At 43.0% G+C, this 21,070-nt stretch overlaps 2 protein-coding genes across 2 annotated transcripts; one reads left to right on the forward strand and one right to left on the reverse strand.

The window, feature by feature from the left end:
• Positions 1-109: 109 nt before the first annotated feature.
• Positions 110-4,126, reverse strand: pdcd7 (programmed cell death 7). Its single transcript, XM_033628002.2, has 5 exons — positions 2,987-4,126; positions 1,485-1,623; positions 1,092-1,322; positions 914-1,001; positions 110-650 (listed from the first exon to the last, which is right to left on the reverse strand). Exons 1-5 carry the CDS (start codon positions 4,028-4,030, stop codon positions 518-520), a joined length of 1,635 nt encoding a protein of 544 aa, XP_033483893.1. The 5' UTR covers positions 4,031-4,126; the 3' UTR covers positions 110-517.
• A 2,591-nt stretch (positions 4,127-6,717) lies between these two features.
• spg21 (SPG21 abhydrolase domain containing, maspardin) lies at positions 6,718-21,033 on the forward strand. The gene is made up of 9 exons (XM_033628074.2): positions 6,718-7,016; positions 7,246-7,308; positions 14,280-14,441; positions 14,942-15,022; positions 15,950-16,095; positions 16,180-16,288; positions 17,851-17,958; positions 18,056-18,196; positions 20,453-21,033. The coding sequence occupies exons 2-9, from the start codon at positions 7,246-7,248 to the stop codon at positions 20,576-20,578; spliced, it is 936 nt and encodes a 311-aa protein (XP_033483965.1). The 5' UTR covers positions 6,718-7,016; the 3' UTR covers positions 20,579-21,033.
• Positions 21,034-21,070: the final 37 nt, after the last annotated feature.

Here is a 21,070-nt window from a genome sequence, read left to right on the forward strand (position 1 = left end):
GCACTAAAATCTTTCCTGCATTTTATCATAAAGCCTTTTTACACAAGTGCGTCCTCACACGACATAATGCTGTGGATAGTTTTGGGGAAACAGCAGTGAGACATCCAGAGAGATTTAAAAACGTACAGTATTTTATTATTGACTCAGAGTATCTCCACGACAGCAGCAGCATTTAACTCTGTGACCTCTGCAGTTCTCGTCTCATCACTGTCATCATTTATTAAATCAGACATTAACAGTCTGACAGTGCCAACACGCTGCAGATCGCTTGAAAAAGATATCAAATTGAAAAGATCACAAGTTCACTGTCTCTTTTTCCTATTCAAGTCAACAGCTTTGGAACAAACAACTTCTAAATCCTCTACAAACGTCTTTGCTCCTTATGGTCTTGTTTACATGCACTCCTCAGCTGGCTTTACACCAACAGTCCTCCCACAGACTCCTGCAGTGTATGTTTGGATTTAGTGCTGGATGTCAGGCACTGGTTGACTGTACATACAGTGAGTCAGAAGCTGTCTCACTCGGTGTCAGCAGTCTGCAGAGCAGAGGCCCAGGCCTGGTCTGACGGAGCGTCTGGCAGGATCCAGCTCTGAGGAACCGAAGAACCGTCGGGATGATCTGCTGGAACCACAAACACATCCCACTCTCTCCTGAAAGAGAAATGTATTACAGTAAACGAATAATTACATCATCATCCTCAAGCTTACTTCAATGGCTGCATGGTAGCAGCGTGCGTGAGCCTTAAAGTGACAGTTCAGATTTTTTGGTACTCAACGGAATATACTGTATGTAAACAAGGATTAGAAAATCATTGGACTCCCATTGTCCCAGCGTTTGGAATCAGGGTTGTATTTATTTCTCGTGTCCCTTTTAGGCTACCATAACTCTGTACTGTGACTATTTTTTTTTTTACCTGATTTGTAGTAAAGCGTGCAGCGAGTGCTCGGCCTGCATGTAATATCCTCTGAAGGGCTGCAGAACAGAATCAGCAGGAAGCTCATCTGAGAAACAAAACACACACGTGTGATTCAGTCATACTGCTGTTGAGCTATTGTTCCCCCTCTGGTGTCGACAGGGGTTTGAGGTGTTACCTCCAAACAACATGGCGTCCACTCTCTGTTTCCTCTGCAGGTGTCTCTCCCTTTCCTTCTTCACTCGTTTCTCCCGCTCTCTCCTCCTCTCCTCCTCCTGCTCTCCTTCCAGCATCACCATCAGAGCTTTCTCCTCTGCTGAGTAAACCGCCGTCCTCTTCTTCATCACACTCCTCAGCTGCTCCAGTCTGCTGCTGAACGCCTCGTCACACTCTGGTTCGGTGACGATACCTGCCACACACACACAGTTACAGGCTGTAGGCTACAGGCTGTGCATCTTTGAGAGTTAGCGTCATGCTACAGGTGTCTTCCCTTATGATCTGAAGTTGCACCCAATAATCACACATGCTATCATGGGACTGGGAATAAGGTGCACGGCTGAGTAACTCTCACCTTTCCTCGATGCAGCCTCTTTCCTCAGTCTGCGCAGTTTCTCCAGAGATCTCAGGATGTCCTGCATCCTCTTCACGTCTGCCTGCTTCTTCCTCACCTCACAGAGAACAGAGTCTGCGGCCAGCTTCAGCTCCCGCTCCTGGTGCAGAAACAGACACAAATCTGACCATTCATTTTTGTTTTCTGATACTCCTCCCTCATTATCTCATTGTGACTAAATAAAGCTACCGTGGTTCACAGGTTATGATGTCTTATTGAGCTATATATCCCAGCATGAGATGATCTGTGTACAGCCATTAGTCTTTAAATTATGGGACCCTGATCAAATATGACAAAAGAAATACATTTGCATAAATGGACGTATTTAAAGCGTTTACCGTAATATTCAAACAAAAATCCCCAGATATCACCTGTCAACAGTTATAAAAGGGGCAACTGATGCTTTGCAAATCTCAAGCTGACTCCCGTCCCCTCCATTGTTCTTGGATAAGGGCAAAAACTGACAGATACAGTTCTAAACACCAGAGTAAATATAATCAAAACTATATCTATATGACTAGATGCCATTAGCAGGGTTTCCCCAGGATAAAGTTTAGCTGAATCACAAAAGTAATTCATGCAAAATGTCAAATATATTTCTGTGCTCTAGGTGCCTGGTGTTTTTGCCTGAGTGCTCTGAACTCCTCAAGTTCAAAGAACTTCAACTCCGAGTAGAAAAGTCATCTCTGCTTCTTTTCCCATTGTCCAATCGGATGATTTGAGAGGTGGGCCTTCTGTGGTGGTCAGGGCAACAAGTTTACAGTTAAATGATGGAGGAGAAACTGGTGGTAGTGGTTGCTGGATACCCAGAGCTATACGGCCTGATGATAGACAGCAGGTTGTCAAACTGCCCCTGAGTCATCCTGAAATATGCCTGTAAATGTCCATGATGGAGGAGAAGCTCATGGACCAACTGGTGGTACTCCCCATGATCCAGCCTCTTTTTTAGGGTCTCATGTACCCACACAGATCTCTGTTTATCTGCTGACAGCCTCTCACCCTCAACCACAGCTACAGACAGTACCCTCTGCCTCAACATGGCAGCAACTACACACTGATTACTGCAGGATAAATACAATAAATAATAAAATAAATAAATGGTAGATTGATTACATGGGAAAGTTAGGGTAAGGAGGTGAAGGGGTGGTTGCCTGGCAACAATAATAAGGTGCAGCAAGCATTTTCTTCCGTGGCATTCAGTTAAAAAAGGCAGTGCAGTGCGCCTCCTGTTTTGCAACCTGCCTAATACTGTCTGTGTGATCAGGATTTAAAGAGACAGTCGCTTAGACGCAGCATTTTGGACAAACAGTGACTGCAGGTGTGTTCGAGCAGACTTTATGAGAAACATAACGTGTGTTTTGAACATTAAGGCATGTAAGCATGTTGTAGTAGAAACCCAGAATACAAGTTTGATCCTGAAGATGAGCATACTACGGGACCTTTAATGTGTGTAACCTCCTTACCTTCTTCTTCTCCTCCACCTCATGTATCTGCTGCATCCTCCATTTATTAATGGCAGCCTCTTTCTCAGTGATTCGCTCCTCTCTCAGTTTCTCCTCCATCTGGAGCAGTTTCCTGGCTCTCTGTCTCCGGGCCCTCGTCTTTGTAACCCGAGATATTTTAGCTTTAAATCTGTCCAAACTCTCAGTATCACTGAGGACTCTGAGTTTGTCCTGTAGCTCGCTCTTCACATTTAAAGCCACTGAATACGAGTCCGCCCAAACAGACTCATCCTCCAGGTTGTTCCTCAGAGTTTCACAGGACTGAGCCAGCTGGGAGACGAGCTGAGCTGCCCGGTACAGAGCCTGTCTCAGGTCCGGGACAGAGCTGTGGGGTGTCTGCTTCTCCTGCTGCTCCTGCTGGAGGATCTGTGGGGACGTTTTGTCTCTGCTTTGTAAGAAACGTCCGAGCCACTGTCGATCCTGCCTCCTCTGTACAGCTGTTTCATCCTCAGGTTGAGTTGTTGGTCCCGGACTCCTGTCATGGTCCTGACCCTGCGGGGGGAACCGTGGGCAGCCATACGGAGCTCCACCCTCGGAGTAGTCCTCATACTCCTGCTGCTGTTTCTGCCCGGGGTCCAGGTCAAACCGAGCAGGCTGAGGAGGGTTAAACTGCTGGGGAAATGTCTGAAAGGTTGAGACTCCCTGGCTGCTGTATGTGGGTATCGGAGGGGGGGTCACCATGTTGGGGAAGTGTCCTGGTGGAGGACAGCCGAAAGGAGGCGGCGGGACGGAGGGGTCAAATCCGTACGGAGGAGGCAACCGAGGCCCTCCGAAACCCCCTCCTACGGGAACAGGAGCGGGGAAATCGCGATTAAATCCGAACGGGTGTCCGTCATATCCCTGAGAAGGTGCCCACTGAGGAGCACTGTGGTCCGGACGTGTTGGTTCATGAGCCGCGCCGGTCGGCGGAGGTCTGTTAGCGGCGTACGGTGGCTCCAGATAGCCGCCATTATAGAGCGGAGGCTGCTGCGTGTCTGACGGAGCGAGGTGATATCTGTTGTCCATGACGAGTACTGTAATAATCTAACAAGTTACATTCACTTCATACACATAGAGCCACTCTTTCAATCCTTCAATGAAGCCATATTTTGTTGACGTCACGTGACTGTTTCTTCTTCCTGTTTACGGCAGCTTTAGTACCTTCAGTGGGTCACACCGCCAACAACACGCAGTGGCTGAAGTTGGTACTGCAGCCACGACTCAAAATAAGGAATCTGCCATTTTTGTGTTTTACTGCTGCTGTTATTATTAGTCACACTAATACTATGGATATAATTGTCACTTGCATATACTGTCATATATTAGTATGTACACAAAACATGTACACTACCAAAATACTATTGTTATTAATACTTTATTGTAGCTACTGTCATTACTGTTCGCCTGCATCTATCTCTGACTCTCCCTCTCTTAATGTATCATTTAGTCATATGCATCACTGTGCATTTATTATGCTGATCTGTTCTGTACACACAACATCTATTGCACATCTGTCCGTCCTGGAAGAGGGATCCCTCCACAGTTGCTCCTCCTGAGGTTTCCACCATTTTTTTCCCATTAAAGGTAATTTTTGGGGGGTTTTTCCTTATCCCCTGCGAGGGTCCAAAGGACAGAGGGATGTCTAATGCTGCAAAGCCCTCTGAGGAAAGTTGTGATTTGTGATAGTGAGAAAATTGAATTGAAATTAAATTACTAGGCCAAGGGTCAGCAACTTGAATATCAACTCTGTCTGGTGTGGCAAAATATATTTCAGCTTCGACCTCATAATCAAGGTAACACTAGATGAGCCTTTCAACATCACTAACAGATTAAAATAAGCATTCATCATTAATATGTTTTACCACAAGATGGCTACTCTGCAGTGGGCTGTTTATGAGTATTTGATATAGGGATGCACGATAATTTTGGCATGTCATAAGTATCAGCTGATATCGGCTTTAAAATGAAGTATCCAAGTCGGCCAACATGCTTTTCTATTTTTCCACAATAAATGAATGTTACATACACTGGAAAGCATTGTATTTCGTGTCTTCATCTGCTGGTGGGCCATCACGATGAGAGGATGCATGTATAATATGATGTTAATTCCACTACAGAAGAGACTTGATCAGTAAAATTAGGTGGGGAAAAATGGATATATTTATTTATTTTATTTATTTGTTTATTTTTTAAAAAAATGGGACAGAACATATTAATGAACATTAACAATGTAAATATGTAAGAGATTTTAGCCAAGCGGCTAATTTCCATCCCTTGTCCCATTGGCAGGTAGGTGTTCAGGGAGAGAAAGAGAAGAGAGAAAGGGAAGGACATCAAAGCAAGCAGAAGTATAACAAAGGAGAATAAGGCATGGCATAACAACAACAAGACATGATAATGACAGAGCTGACAGTGTAGCTGAGCTGGGGACAACATTATATAGTTAGTGAAATTCTATTTCACCAATGCCCGTACAGTTATAAAGTGCATGTGCTGAACATTCATATTAGTCCATAAAAAAATCCACAAAAATTCATATCAGATATAATATAAAATGGCAATTGTGCATGCAAGTACTGGATTATTATTATCAATATCGGTACTGGCTATTGAACAAACAAGTTGTTATATATCGGCATATCGGTTATTAGCAAAAAAAATTGCAATATCGTGCATCCCTATTTGATACATGAATTTTGCAGCGTTGGTGGTGAAAGCAAACAAATCTGTCCACGCCTGATTACATTCTCTGTTTTTCTTTGGAACTTTTCCCTTTATGGATTTGAAATCCATAGCTAGCTTAGCTAAGAAGACTCAAGGCTAGCCACCGCTATTGGGGTTTAACAAAATTTAGGTGCCATGCCATAGGCATATAGGAAATATTAAGACATTTTTAAAAAATGTTAAAGAAAATAACAGTTTTTCATTTCCACATAGCCACTGGAGAGTCACTGCATGCAGCTTCAGAGCCACAGGTTGCCTACTCCTGCACTAGGTTATAAAAGCCAGGGCTGTAATCAACTAGTTAACATGTGATTATATCATCTTGTCACATGATCAAATAGAGACTTGACCTTAGGCAACATCAACAGACGTGTTACCCAAAAATCATCATGGCATACATGCATATGACAAAAATACTGTTTTACAAAAAAAGAGAAGAAAAGAAAAAAAAACCATGACAGAGGCTGGTTTTCATTTTGAGGGCATATAGCCTATAGTAAAATGGCTGCATCTTTAATTTAGTGTGAGCTCTTCTTTGAGCACAGGTGTAGTTCTGAGGCGGCGATCTGAATCATTTGCAGGAGCATCTCCCCACCCCACAGGCCCCAGTCCAACTGCACTTCCTGCACTGTCTATATTTACACACCTGACCCCATTCAACCCCACCACAAACATCTGAGCTATCCCTTTAATGTCCATGGTATGTTAGATGTCACATCCTGAACATGATTCAAACCAGGATAACACACAATAGCGACCAGTGTTTTTCAAAGGAGCTGAATAACAGATGATGACCTGACACAGAGCAGAAGGTGAGTTATGATATACATTATTAAATCATTTAGCCATGAATAGATGTTTCCCTTCTGGGGTGCCGTTGGATGTCTCATTAAGGTCACTAACATGTCCAGAAACACACAAACACACAAAAACAAAGGTATGAGCTAATGTGGATGTTCGTGTGCGCATGCGCAAACGCAGTCCATACAGTGGGAGAGGATGTGCGAAGTGTAACCGCCACAAATGGCAACAGCTAGTTCCTCTAAATACACTGTAGCGTCTTTAAGCTACATGATGGTGTAGTGGGCAGACTGCAGACAGACAGGCAGACAAATAACCAGGCGGACAGTCAGACACAGACGCTGGTTTTATCGGTAGGCGGTGGCAGAAGCTTTGCGGAAGTGTGTTTGAACCGGAGTCATATGACCAGTCAGGCAGCCGGAGAAAATGCTACCTAGATATGGATAAAATTCCTCGGACACGGTGACTAACATCCACAGCGAGCACGGTAACAGCACCCATAAATCACATTTAGACACAGCTAATAACGTTATATTCGGTTATTACTGAGCTCTCACTGTAACGACTGTTAACAGCCATGTTTGTTTTATCTTTACCAACACTGACAGTTAGCAGGGAAGCTAATGTGACAGAGTCAGGTGTGTGTCAGCTGAATTAGTGATTTAGCTGCTGGAGTCTGTGTGTTTCCCTCAATGTTTGTCTGACTGTGTCCTCAGATGGAGGAGATTAAAGTGTCTCCTGACTACAACTGGTTCAGAAGCACAGTGCCCCTGAAAAGAGTAAGTACCTCATGATGTGTGGTCTGTGATGGAGGTCCATAAACTCTGGGCCCTCTGCTGAGCACAGGACACCAACTATGATCATGTTACTAACGTGTGGGAATATAGAAATAAATTAAAACCAGACAGGACAGTGCATTTAGACACTTGAGGCTTAATTTCTCCTTACACAGTTGTACAGAATCCCTTTAAAGGCTTTCTTAGCTGAGGAGAAACATCAACTCAGTTAATGTGTTCAAAGACATTTCACAGCGACAGAAGTTTCCATGGAGATTGTTTGTTTGCTTGGACTCAAGCTTGTGACGTCTGTTGTCGTCTCACAAAAGTGGCTCATAGTTAGATAGTGAAAAAATGGAAGAAGAAAAGAAGACAAGAAAACCAAATTGGTCAGAGGAGGACAAGATTAAGCTTCTGGAGGAACACAATCATAGAAAGCACAAAAGTAAATTTGATCCTCAAATACCAGAAAACGACTGTAGGAAGAAGCAATGAAAATCCATTAGGTTCTCCTCTCGAGGTGTTATGTTTTTTTTTTATTTATCACCATAAACTTGGTCATGTTGCAGTTAAGATAGAGTCAGAAGTACCTTAAGTTTTTTTACCTGACTTTGGTTGCTAAGGTCTTTTGTGCAGCAGGCTAAGGATTCCTTAAGTATGAGACCAAGACAAGGAGAAAACTGTAAATACTTAAGTGAATATTTTAAGGAAACCACAAGGAGAAGACGTGAGGGTGTATTAGCAACCAATTTTATTTTGAGGAAACCTTCAGGAGATGACTTAAGTTTGTTTTGTGCAACCAATTTTATTATAAGGAAATCTTAACTAGGACTTAAAGGAACATCTTAAGTGACCTCTCTGTGACAACAAAGCTGTGTTATTAATCAAACCGATGTGTTTAGTGTTGAACACATTATTGGTTGATTGTTGTCATGCAGCATGATTACATCTGCATCTCCGCCTGATAACAAAAGAGTGTGTCTGTCCCAGGAGGTCTGACTAACACCAACTAATCCAATCAGAGCTTCAAACCTGCCCACTCATTTTCACAGCAGTTAAATCTTGTTTTTCTTTTATATCCATTTAGGAAATGTGTTTTTGTCTATCGAGCATGAAAAGCTGAAATCAGTAACTTTTATAAAAATAACATTAGAGATGCAGGATAATATCTCATGTCATCGGTGATTATTTCTTTGAGTATCTTTCAAGCTGGATTTCAAGCAGGCAAAAGGAAACAAATGTAGACGCATTTCAAATCACGTTTATTTGTCACATATACAATCATACATGTAGTGTAGTGAAATGCTTTTGTGCCAAGCTCCAGGAAGCAACTTAAAAATACTGAGTACTGTATATACTGTGTTCATGTTCAGCATGTGATGGATGACTGAGTGATTAACGTGCTGTGAGTGACTTCACTTCACGCACAGAGTGAGAGGAGGAAATCCTCTTTCAAAAGACCTATACACATATACCTCCTCCAAGATCTGCCACCTTAACGTGATAGAGGCGTTTGCGTGTCCCTGTGATCATGGGAGCTGTGTTGTCCAGGGCAGTAGCCCCTGGTAGGGTCTCCCAAGGCAAAGTGTTGGCAGGGGAGGGGCCAGGGGCGCGGGTGCATTGTGTGCCGGGCCGCAGGCAGAGGCAGGGACCAGGATGTGCTGACCCTTGGTGTTGTAGACTGGCTCTGAGGACGTGGCAGGGATGTGATCAGGATGCCTCCGGGGCACCTCCCATTAGAGGTGTTTCCGGACATGTCCGACTGGTGGAAAGCCCCGGGGCAGATCCAGAACACACTGGAGGGATTATATATCACGTCTGGCTTGGGAACACCTTGGGGTCCAGGAGGAGCTGGAAAGCGTTGCTGGGGAGAGGGATGTCTGGGGTGCTTTGCTCAGCCTGCTGCCCCCACGACCCGGCCCCGGATAAACCAATGAAAATAGAAGGTTGGATATATAATACTCCCTGACTGTACTGTGAACTGTGCGTACACTGTATGTGAATCTGTAGGGCAGATAACCAGGTTCAGTGAAGGCGTGATGTTTGATTTTTTCTGGTATATGTACAATCATTATGCTATTACACACATGCTGTGGTCCGCGACCCTGCAGGTATTTTCCTGGGAAGAGGGGGCAGGATTAGGTGAGAATTCCCAGGAAATACCAGGATCTTAATCCCAAGAATTAAACCAGGTTTTCCAAGCAAATTAGAAATCCTCTGCACCGAGCAGCTGTGCTTGATCCCAAATAAGTAATAAAAGAGATTAAGACACAATAGCCTAATGACTAAGCTGCTCAGCTACAGTAACAGGAGTGTTTACACTGAGTTACTCTCCACTGCTGACTGCTGCACTCCTGTTTGTGTACTCTCACTGCACTCAGACCCTCACACTGACCTCTGCACCTGCTGTTCACATCAGCAAGGGCTCATTTTCACTTCTGCTTTGTTTGTAGCACATAGAGCATCGTGCCTTTTAATACACAGTGGCGTGTCACCACTAGCCTGCCGTGTCGTGGCTCCGATGAGTCATTTGCTCTGTCACAACTGTGTTTTACAAGTTAGTTAGAAAAATAAGTTTTGAAAAATGGGAGGAGGGCAGGAACAAAAGACTTTCTGTCCACATATTGGTGACTCTTACTCGTCTGTAGTGCCTCTCTGAGGGTAAAACTCAAAGTGAAGAGCATCAGATTATTTATAATTTGGAAAGCTTCATATTTAATTCATATTTCTCATGTGGTGGCATCTGTGACTTCGCTCTATTTTTACAGCTACATTTGAGTTTATTCCTGACATTGACATTAACACCACATTTTAGAAAATAAAGTACTTTCACATGACCATACTGAGGCATTAAATACCTTCAGAGTCAGTTTACAGACATCAACACCAGTGAGCGTCCTCAACAGACACAGGCTCGTCTGTGTTCTCTTTGAAGAACCGGCTGTTTGCAGATGTTTCAGACCACAGAGAGCTTCTGCAGACGATCCAGTGACGGTCAGAGCTCACAGTTTATCAGGAGCTAAAATAAGGTCTTTGAAATGAGGATTTCCTCCTCTGACTCTGTGAAGAGTGAAGTCACACTGAAGTCACACACAGCACACGTTGTTTAGTTAGTCATTCATCACATGCTGACCGTGAGCACAGTGTTGACAGTATGTTCTGGGCTAATGATTCACACTGGCTGCTTCATCACAGATTGTATTTGTTATAATTGTTACAAGATTGTTTTATAGTATTCTATTCTACTTTATTTTTTCTATTTGGCAGTTGCTTTTTGGAGCTACGCAGACATGCATTTCACAACACATTGCACAGTGTGTGATTGCGTATGTGACAAACATGATTTGATTTGAAATGGTTCCTAATTTATGTCATTACATTTTTATTTAAAAACATATATACATACAGTACAGGCCAAAAGTTTGGACACACCTTCTCATTCAATGCGTTTTCTTTATTTTCATGACTATTTACATTGTAGATTCTCACTGAAGGCATCAAAACTATGAATGAACACATGTGGAGTTATGTACTTAACAAAAAAAGGTGAAATAACTGAAAACATGTTTTATATTCTAGTTTCTTCAAATAGCCACCCTTTGCTCTGATTACTGCTTTGCACACTCTTGGCATTCTCTCGATGAGCTTCAAGAGGTAGTCACCTGAAATGGTTTCCACTTCACAGGTGTGCCTTATCAGGGTTAATTAGTGGAATTTCTTGCTTTATCAATGGGGTTGGGACCATCAGTTGTGTTGTGCAGAAGTCAGGTTAATACACAGCCGACAGCCCTATTGGACAACTGTTAAAATTCATATTATGGCAAGAACCAATCAGCTAACTAAAGAAAAACGAGTGGCCATCATTACTTTAAGAAATGAAGGTCAGTCAGTCCGGAAAATTGCAAAAACTTTAAATGTGTCCCCAAGTGGAGTCGCAAAAACCATCAAGCGCTACAACGAAACTGGCACACATGAGGACCGACCCAGGAAAGGAAGACCAAGAGTCACCTCTGCTTCTGAGGATAAGTTCATCCGAGTCACCAGCCTCAGAAATGGCAAGTTAACAGCAGCTCAGATCAGAGACCAGATGAATGCCACACAGAGTTCTAGCAGCAGACCCATCTCTAGAACAACTGTTAAGAGGAGACTGCGCGAATCAGGCCTTCATGGTCAAATAGCTGCTAGGAAACCACTGCTAAGGAGAGGCAACAAGCAGAAGAGATTTGTTTGGACCAAGAAACACAAGGAATGGACATTAGACCAGTGGAAATCTGTGCTTTGGTCTGATGAGTCCAAATTTGAGATCTTTGGCTCCAACCGCCGTGTCTTTGTGAGACGCAGAAAAGGTGAACGGATGGATTCCACATGCCTGGTTCCCACTGTGAAGCATGGAGGAGGAGGTGTGATGGTGTGGGGGTGTTTTGCTGGTGACACTGTTGGGGATTTATTCAAAATTGAAGGCACACTGAACCAGCATGGCTACCACAGCATCCTGCAGCGACATGCCATCCCATCCGGTTTGCGTTTAGTTGGACGATCATTTATTTTTCAACAGGACAATGACCCCAAACACACCTCCAGGCTGTGTAAGGGCTATTTGACCAAGAAGGAGAGTGATGGAGTGCTGCGGCAGATGACCTGGCCTCCACAGTCACTGGACCTGAACCCAATGGAGATGGTTTGGGGTGAGCTGGACCGCAGAGTGAAGGCAAAGGGGCCAACAAGTGCTAAACACCTCTGGGAACTCCTTCAAGACTGTTGGAAAACCATTTCAGGTGACTACCTCTTGAAGCTCATGGAGAGAATGCCAAGAGTGTGCAAAGCAGTAATCAGAGCAAAGGGTGGCTATTTTGAAGAAACTAGAATATAAAACATGTTTTCAGTTATTTCACCTTTTTTTGTTAAGTACATAACTCCACATGTGTTCATTCATAGTTTTGATGCCTTCAGTGAGAATCTACAATGTAAATAGTCATGAAAATAAAGAAAACGCATTGAATGAGAAGGTGTGTCCAAACTTTTGGCCTGTACTGTATGTCCATATATTTTACAAATTTTGCAGTTATTGAAACTTCAGAGGGAAAAATTAACCTATTGTCCAACCCTTCCCTCCCCTCCCCACCCCGGCTGGCTCAGGATGACCTGTGATGTCAAAGTTGTATAACATATAATATGAAGAGTGACAAGAGAAGAGAAAAAATTACAGGGATAAGTAAGATGAGAAAATGAATCATTGCAAAAAAAAAAAGGGACCATTGTACTAAGTAAGTAGTAAAATGGTTCCATATTTATCTCCCAGCAGCCTGTTTGAAAATTAGTGTGAAAGAAACTAAACTGAGTAAGTTAGTCACCCTGCGTTACCTTGAATTTGTGAAGAAACCTGTTTTTCTATCCTGCCTCCATGACGAATTGAGGATGCAAAATGGGGAAAAATCTTGATGAATTGGAGTAAATGGGGTCCACATTTAAAGGCTCTCTAAGTCTTCCTAAGCTTGAAAAGTTTTTGTCACATACAGCATGTTCATGTGTGTGTGCTTGCTTTCGCTGGTCTCACGCTGGCTGGTTGGTGCAGCCTGGACCACAATGTTTTTGTTGCCATGTGCGGAGCCTGGGCTGCCGACAGAGACCGGACTTTTTCACAGCATTTTCAGAGGACATGTAGCTAGCGGATCGTGAGGAGATGTTCGCTGTATGTGACAAAAACTTTTCAAGCTTAGGAAGACTTAGATAGCCTTTAACAACAGCAAAACTACACTGAAACATCTGTCAAGAAACTCATTCACAACTTGTGCAGGTTAATCCAAGTCTCATTTATCCAGTCTTGTGCTCATTGTTTCCCAAACACATGCATTTTCACTAAAAAAATTAAAATACTTGCATACAAGTTGTGTGCATGGGCACATGAGTTTTATCCAGGGGTCTAACCCTAACCCCATTTATAAAACAATGTGTAGGATCCATAGTAAAAATGTACGTAAAACGGCGTGTGGCTAAAAATATTTTACAGTTTTTACATCAGGCTTCCACCTCACTTTCTGCATCGCCAATTTCCTGTCTCTGAAATGTTCGTAAACCTCCCATCCAGTCATCAATTGTTTTCATAGATCACAACTTTTGCGTGGGGAGTGGTGTACGCCTCTTTCAGGCCTCCTTTTGTGTGTATGCAATGTTTTTAAATAAGACCCCAGGCCCCTTGCAAAAGCAAAATGCATTTCCCCCATAGACCAACATTATAAAAGAGACGTCTGGAAAACTGTTGACAGGACACGTCAAACTGCAAACAAGGTCAATTCTGACTCTTTCTGTTATGAAATTTGATCTGTAGAGGCTTTATATTTCAAAAACGTTACTCAAGCTGACAAAAGCTATTTTAAAGACGGTGAAGTCATCACAATGTAAAGTCTCCGAGCTGAGCGGGAACATGTAGGTGGGGCCAGAGGGTGGAGGAGAAACACTACTGTGCACATTCAGTGGGCGGCATGCTGCGGAAGTAAACCCGGAGGCTAGTAAACCTTTTTGGTGTGTGCCAGGTGAGCAGCTCCACTGGACTGACTAGGCGCCACCTTGGCATCCAGTATCTAGATACTATCACAACCCTATGGTTTGAACTGTGCTTGTGCATTCCACTGAGTTCAAACGTACGTGCTTGCCCAGGCACGCTACTCATCCGTGCAGGAGACTGTTTAAGCTGAAGTGTTTTGAGTTTGGGAAGTCCTGAGAACACGACTGGATAAACGAGACTTGAATTTATCTGCACGAGTTGTGTGAGAGTTTGTAGACAAATGTTTTGATATAGTTTTGCTGTCGTTAAATGTGGTCCTCCTTTAAGTCATCAAGAATGTTCTCTGCTGTCCACCAAGGACACATGTTTTCTTTATGAATTTAAAGTTGTTCTGTGGGTGAAGTGTTTCTTCAAGGGCCATGATTAGTCTGCAGGATGTCGTTTTCTCACCTTGTGTCTTTGTCTCCATCAGATTATTGTCGATGATGATGACAGTAAGGTGTGGTCGCTGTATGATGCCGGCCCAAAGAGTATCAGGTGTCCCATCATCTTCCTCCCCCCAGTCAGTGGCACAGCTGAGGTGTTCTTCCAGCAGGTGCTGGCTCTGACAGGCTGGGGCTACAGAGTCATCTCGGTGAGCTCAAAACACACCACAGCTTCAGCTTTCTGTCTTTACAGCTGCGACTGACTAATGGTTATTTTCATTATGGATAATCAGCTGATTATTTTCTTGATTTATATTATATTAGTTTTGTCTGTAGAATGTTAGAAAATAGTGAAAAATATTTATATTGAGTTTCTCAGGGTGGTGTCTTAGATTGTCTTCTGCTTACTGTGATAGAAACCAGACAAACCCTGGCACACTGGAGGAACAGACACCAGACACTGTGTGGGCAAAAAAGCCAAACAGAGTCTGTAAATATATAAATGTCTGGTATTGACAGTTTGTTTGCCTGATGTTCGATCAGTCCAGTGCTCATGTTAAGTGAGAAGTGAAAAGCTTTGTCATCGACTGTGAGAATTTGTACCCCAGCTCATTTTACTGAAACACTGACAGTGGCTAAATGGTTTTAAAAACTAAACTAGTTGTAATTCCAGCATGCTTCTCTTGTCTCCTGACTGTGTGGTTTCCAGCTACAGTATCCGGTGTACTGGGATCTTATGGAGTTCTGTGATGGCTTCAGGAAGCTTCTCGATCACCTGCAGTTGGACAAAGTAAGCCTGTGTTTTTCTTTTGTCTCAGAGCTGACTGAGCATCTCTTTGTAAAAGAGAAAGGAAGGCGTGACTGTCTCCATTGATGGCTCTGGTTTTATTCTGTTACTGCACTTTGTGATGTGCCTGGGTCAGATATGTGACCATAAATATTATCTTATTGCAAAAATGAAACAAGCTTTTTTTTTTTTACTACATTATTTTGTTTCAAATTTGTCATTACCGAAAGTTAAAATAAAATGTTTGAAATAGAAAATGTCTGGCCCAGCAACATTTCCTGGTTTTAAAATCCAACCAGATTGAATTTCTATTTGAATAGCTCCGACATATATGTTAATTTTGCTGCTCTTTAGCGTACTGCCCTGTGCACCACTCAGGTCTGGTGGGAGTTAGCTAGCAGCACCGTTTATTTTGCAATTACTGCTAGTAATGCTGTCCTGACCCAACAGCATCGGGTTGTAAACGTTGTTCTCTCTGAGTAAGCAGCTCAATTTTGAGCCGCACACCCCCCTTGAGCATTCTTAACTATGTTAGCACTGTTAGCATCGTTAGCAGTGTCAGCACAGCAGGTGATGTCGCAGTATTTGCAAGCTAGGATCCCATCCGACCCAGGTGGTGTGCAGTGCAACCAGTGGAGATCAGAGGTCGGGCAGTGGCCAGTACTTTTTTTGCATGTGAACACAGCTAGCCGTCTGTCTGTCAGCACAGCCAACAGAAAAGAAAAGGCAAGACAATTACAACACCAAGCATTAAAATTTAATCACCTCTAAGTGGACAGTGCTTTGAAATGCACCAACTGCTGAGAGGGTTTTTTTAGTTTCTGTACTGATGATACAAACTACCCATAGAGAGTAGAGGAAAAGGACTGCTGAGAAACACTCTGTCTTCTTCTCTATCTAATGATGCTCCTCTGTCCCTTGAACCTGCAGGTCCATGTGTTCGGAGCGTCCCTGGGAGGATTCCTGGCTCAGAAGTTTGCAGAGTACACACACAAGTCTCCCAGAGTGCACTCACTGATACTGTGTAATTCATTCAGTGATACCTCCATCTTTAATCAGACGTGGACAGCAAACAGGTGGATTTCAGTGATTCCATCTCAGACTTTCCTCTCGGTGTGGACGCTCATTAATATTTCGTCTCCTTGTCCTTGTCTCCTCAGTTTCTGGTTGATGCCGGCATTCATGTTGAAGAAGATTGTTCTGGGGAACTTTGCTAAAGGACCTGTGGATCCTAAAATGGCAGATGCTATTGACTTCATGGTTGACAGGGTAAGTGGACACGTTGATGTGATGATGTGTTATCAGAAGTGACGATCACATTTCATCAGAGGAAATACACTCAGGGCTGTTTCAAGCTGAACATCCGCCCCTCTATAACCTACTATACATGTTACTGCAGAGACTGACTGATCTTTTCATTACAGTATTTTATAATAATTTCAATAGTTTTATAATCTTTTATTACTTTTAATATAACTTATCCAGCTTAACTAACCAGGTTGAATTATGCTCATGATGTGATATGAAACCTAACCTGCTTATGAGTATTTCTGAATGATTACTGACCATCATCACCATTTAACGTTTATTTCAAATAAATCTATTTTTACAGTCTTTATACAACTTACAGTGCACATTCAGTCAGCAGCTGTTGTGGCTTTAATTCAGCCAGCAGAAACCCTCCAGCACCAGATGTCTCAGCAGGCTAGGGGCCAGCGATAGCGCTGAGTCTAACCTGTGTAATGGCAGCAACAGAAAGTTTGTTGGGGCTGTCCAGTCCCCAGGAGCTGGGGTTTTAGTTGGCTGGATTCGGGTTGCTGCGGCTGCTGACTTGGAGTCTGTCTCCGGAGCTGCTGCCTGCTCTCCTCCTGGTGAGGTGGTCTGTAGCGACGGGGAGTGAGGCGCAGTACACACTGTGATCTGAGGCTTTAGCTAAAGTTAGCTAGAGATTGGTGAATGCGAATCTGCAGCACTGAGTCTTTAGCATTAGCAGAACATCTTCTCTTCATATCTAAGATGCTTTGCTGATATTGACATGAATTTAGTTCATTGTCAGACTCTTTTTGACTTTTTTTTGTTAAGTCTTTCTTCTTTTTTTAGGCTTTACAGTGCAGACAGTTGTTGTCAGTGCTGGAATAGCAACTTTCTCTGCAGGATTATCCACCATCGAATCAGCCTTTCACCATCCGAAGTGACGTGCAGGAACATCTGCATTTGTAGATCGGCTAATATGAACACCCTCTCTCTGAAAAGTCTCCTGTCATGGGTTTGATTTTCTAAAGCCTGAAAGCAGAGCCAAGAGGAGGTGTACAAGTCAAATGTTCTCTCAGACAACTTGAATTATAATATGCTCCGAGTTTATTATGGGATTTTTGCCCGGTGACATCAAAATGAAACTGCCTACCCCAGCTTTAACAGGTGTGATTAAACTGTAAAATGTTGCTGCAGTAAACACAAAGTGATGATCTGCTGTCAGATCATTAACTCAGACTGAGTGCAGGTCACTCTCACTGCGCTGTGTGCTCGGTATTTTAACTGAGCTCAGTGGGGTGTTTCTGACAGCTGTCATTTCAGGAGCATCTGGATTTATAGCTCGTACCTATTAATCAAAAAGCGTGAACGTGTCAGTCCTGATCTTGATCCTGTGGATCAGGAGACATTATGGACAAATGAGAAGCACCCTTAAACAGCAGACATGCGTTTTATCCATCTGCTCATCTCACTCAGTTTACTGCCCAAGGTGTCACCACTTTGTTCCTTTGAGTATAGATATGTAATGTCTTTGTGTTTGACTGTTAACCTCTGCCCTCCATGTGTTGTGTGTGCTGCAGTTGGAGAGTCTGAACCAAAGTGAGTTAGCATCGCGGCTAACACTCAACTGTCAGAACTCTTACGTGGAGCCGCACAAAATCAAAGATGTTGCTGTGACGATTATAGATGTAAGTGTTAAACCATGTCTCTCCATCACAGCGTCTGTTCATGTAGGTTTCTGCTACAGTAAGCTGAAAGACGTGTTTTCTCTGTGATGGTGTTTAGGTGTTTGATCAGAGCGCTCTGTCGCTGGAGGCAAAGGAGGAGATGTATAAACTGTATCCAAACGCCAGACGAGCTCATCTGAAAACAGGTGGAAACTTCCCATACCTGTGCAGGAGTGCTGAGGTCAACCTTTACATACAGGTACGCTGTGGTTTATCACTGACTAGGGAATGGCGATGGTGCTGCTTCATCAGCTGCTGAGGGACACATATTGATCCTCCAGGTGAACAGTTATTTTCACAAAACTGGGCTGTCTGTGCAGTAGAAAGACACAAATACTTTGAAATTGGCGCTGCATGATCAGAGAAAAAGGACTGTGGCATAAAACCTACAACTACCAGAATGCACTGCACTGCACCAGCACAACAAACGCTCCAGTTGGTGGGTAACATAATGTGAGTTGTTTATAAGAAAAAACAAACCAATATGGCGGCCAGCTGGTAACAAATAATCATGTTTTATAGTTGAATATTGAGGGATCTTTATTTTATTCTTTAGTTTCCTCCGCCAGAGTTTAGTATTGTCTCTTTTCATAATAATAACATAGGTGTGTGCAGTAAAAGGCTGCGATCAGCACAGTGGATGACACAAAATCCCACCACAGACAAAGCACAACACACCAACTGTTTCTGTCACTCGCTCTTTTCTTAGCTGTCCCCTGGCCCCAGCACACGGCAGGATGGACAGACATGCAGAGTTCCCACGGTCATGGAATACCTGGGAACGTCATGGATTTAGTGAAGTCCTTGAAAGTTTACATTCATGTACATTTCTTAATTTTATCCTGCATTCCGTCTCTCCCTCCTTGTACACCAGCCAGCTGGAAATGGTGTGACAGTGTGATTTAATATCACATTTCTGGGGAGGTGCATGTCAAGTTCATAGTCTCTGAACATATAAATCCCACTTTTGGGTCATGAATTCCAAACTTTCCATTTTCTATGTCACGCCCCACCTCTACTTTTAGATAATGCTGCATTTCTGAGATGGAGCAGTGGTCATGTTACACACCGTGAATGGTAATGGAAATTTTTTTATGGGTCCTTGAGAGACTTGAGAAAGTTTTGAAAATTTGTCCATGAAAATGTGGGAAAAATATGTGGACATATTGCCGAGGTCCATGGTTTCAAATGCAATTATGGATATTTTGAAGGTTTGCATCATCCACGAGCACAGACCTCTAACAGGCTCGGGCGCTGGGAAGCACGCAACTGTCAGCCCAGATATGAAGAACATCTTCCTGCAGCAACAAGATAAAAGTCCTGTTAGAGAAACAAAAAATAAAATGAATCACAGTGCTGCCCGGTGCAGTGTTGGTGCTGGGAGCTGAGGTGCGAGCGGCTGATGCTGGTGGACCGTGCACCTCGAAAACATCCCATAACTGCATTTCAAATGGTGGACCTCAGCAACATATCTGACCTTCCTGTGGTGCAGGGCTGCAACTAACGATTATTTTCATTGTCGACTAATCTGTCGATTATTTCTTTGATTAGTCGACTAATCATTTTCTCGAAAAATGTGTTAAAATGTTGAAAAATGTCGGCCTGTCTCACCCAAACCCCAAAATTATGTCATCTAATGTCTTGTTTCATACTCACGCCAAAGGGTTTTAGTTCACCGTCGTGGGAGAGTGTGTAAAGCTGCCAATATTTGAACTTAACAAGCTGCAATAAGAGTATTTTGGGGTACTTTTATAGTACTTTTCTATGAAAAAAGACTCAAACCGATTAGTCGACTACTAAAATAGTCAGATTATTTTAATAGTTGATTAGTCATCGATTAGTCGACTAATCGTTGCAGCCCTACCGTGGTGCAGTGTCACCTGCTTTTGATGGTGCAACAGGACAGACAGTAAAGAGGAGAGGGGGCTAGAGACAGATCTGATGTGTTGTGCCATTTCTCGTCTCGCTTGTTGTTTGATAAACAAGAAACTCATAAAATTAAGTGCCACATCGCTGTTTTCCAAGTTACAGTAGCTGTTATCTGGTTGTCATTGTGATGGATTTCATTTATTAACCACAACACCCATGCTTTGTTTGAGAAAGAATGTTAACCAGTAAACAGGAAGTAACACCGGCTGGACAGGAAGAACAGCCAATACAGAGAAACTGTACTGTAAGCAGCGTTGGTGTGTGAGAAGGAACGAAAGAGTCTAACATGCTCTGGGTTTTCCTCATAACTTAAGTCCGGAAATCCAAACACACATCAGTCAGCCATGGCACCTGCTAAATCCCCCCTCCCTTTCTTTTGTTTAACCACAAGACCTACGAGCTGCCTGAACAGCGCTGACTAGTGGAAATACCTGATACCAGAACATCTTAACATTACTATAAACACAATGTATGTGTAAACAAGATCGTGCATATAAATTCTTGTTTGTTTTTTTCCTTTGCACAGATACACTTGCGCCAGTTCCACGGGACGAGATACGCCGCCATCAGTCCTGCCATGGTGAGTGCTGAGGAGCTGGAGGTGCAGGAGAGTCACCTGGGCAGTACCCAGGACTCTGACGACGACCAATGAGACAGCGTTTACCTGCCGGCTATTTCCTCCCAACATTTCCAACAGTTTCTCTCACCCTTCATCATTTCACTGGACAGTCTCCAGATTTTTCATGGAGCTCAATCAGCGAGTCAACTGAGAATATTTTTATTTGACAGATGAAGCAATATTTTGATAATGAACTGTACATAACTGTTACACAGCCGCTTTGCTTTAAAAACATACGACACCTTGCCTTATGTGGAATGACTTTGATAATTGTTGCACTCATAAACTGCCTGAACTGTTTGCCTCAAGTGTTCATTTCTGTGTGTAATATACTGAATGGTGGTTAACACGGCCAGCAGTGAACTGGTGTTAACAGAAAGATGAACACTGGTTATGGAGAGACTTCTGTCTTAAAGTCTTTGTGTAATTCAAAAATGAGATTTTTTTTTTCATTTGTTTTGCAATACAGTTAATTATTTTGACTTTCATTTGTTGTGCCGTTGTTATTTCCACTCGTGTCACAGT

Source organism: Epinephelus lanceolatus, chromosome 2 (genome assembly GCF_041903045.1).
Source record: "Epinephelus lanceolatus isolate andai-2023 chromosome 2, ASM4190304v1, whole genome shotgun sequence".
NCBI lineage: Eukaryota > Metazoa > Chordata > Actinopteri > Perciformes > Serranidae > Epinephelus > Epinephelus lanceolatus.

Excerpts from the sequence above, each read along its gene's own strand:
- pdcd7 (XM_033628002.2), bottom strand. The coding sequence starts at position 4,030 with ATGGACAACAGATATCACCTCGCTCCGTCAGACACGCAGCAGCCTCCG. Across the intron at positions 1,624-2,986 it reads AGGTGGAGGAGAAGAAGAAG|GAGCGGGAGCTGAAGCTGGC; the intron begins GTAAGGAGGTTA and ends TTTCTGCACCAG. Across the intron at positions 1,323-1,484 it reads AGAGGCTGCATCGAGGAAAG|GTATCGTCACCGAACCAGAG; the intron begins GTGAGAGTTACT and ends TGTGTGTGGCAG.
- spg21 (XM_033628074.2), top strand. The coding sequence starts at position 7,246 with ATGGAGGAGATTAAAGTGTCTCCTGACTACAACTGGTTCAGAAGCACA. Across the intron at positions 14,442-14,941 it reads GGGGCTACAGAGTCATCTCG|CTACAGTATCCGGTGTACTG; the intron begins GTGAGCTCAAAA and ends TGTGGTTTCCAG. Across the intron at positions 15,023-15,949 it reads ATCACCTGCAGTTGGACAAA|GTCCATGTGTTCGGAGCGTC; the intron begins GTAAGCCTGTGT and ends TTGAACCTGCAG.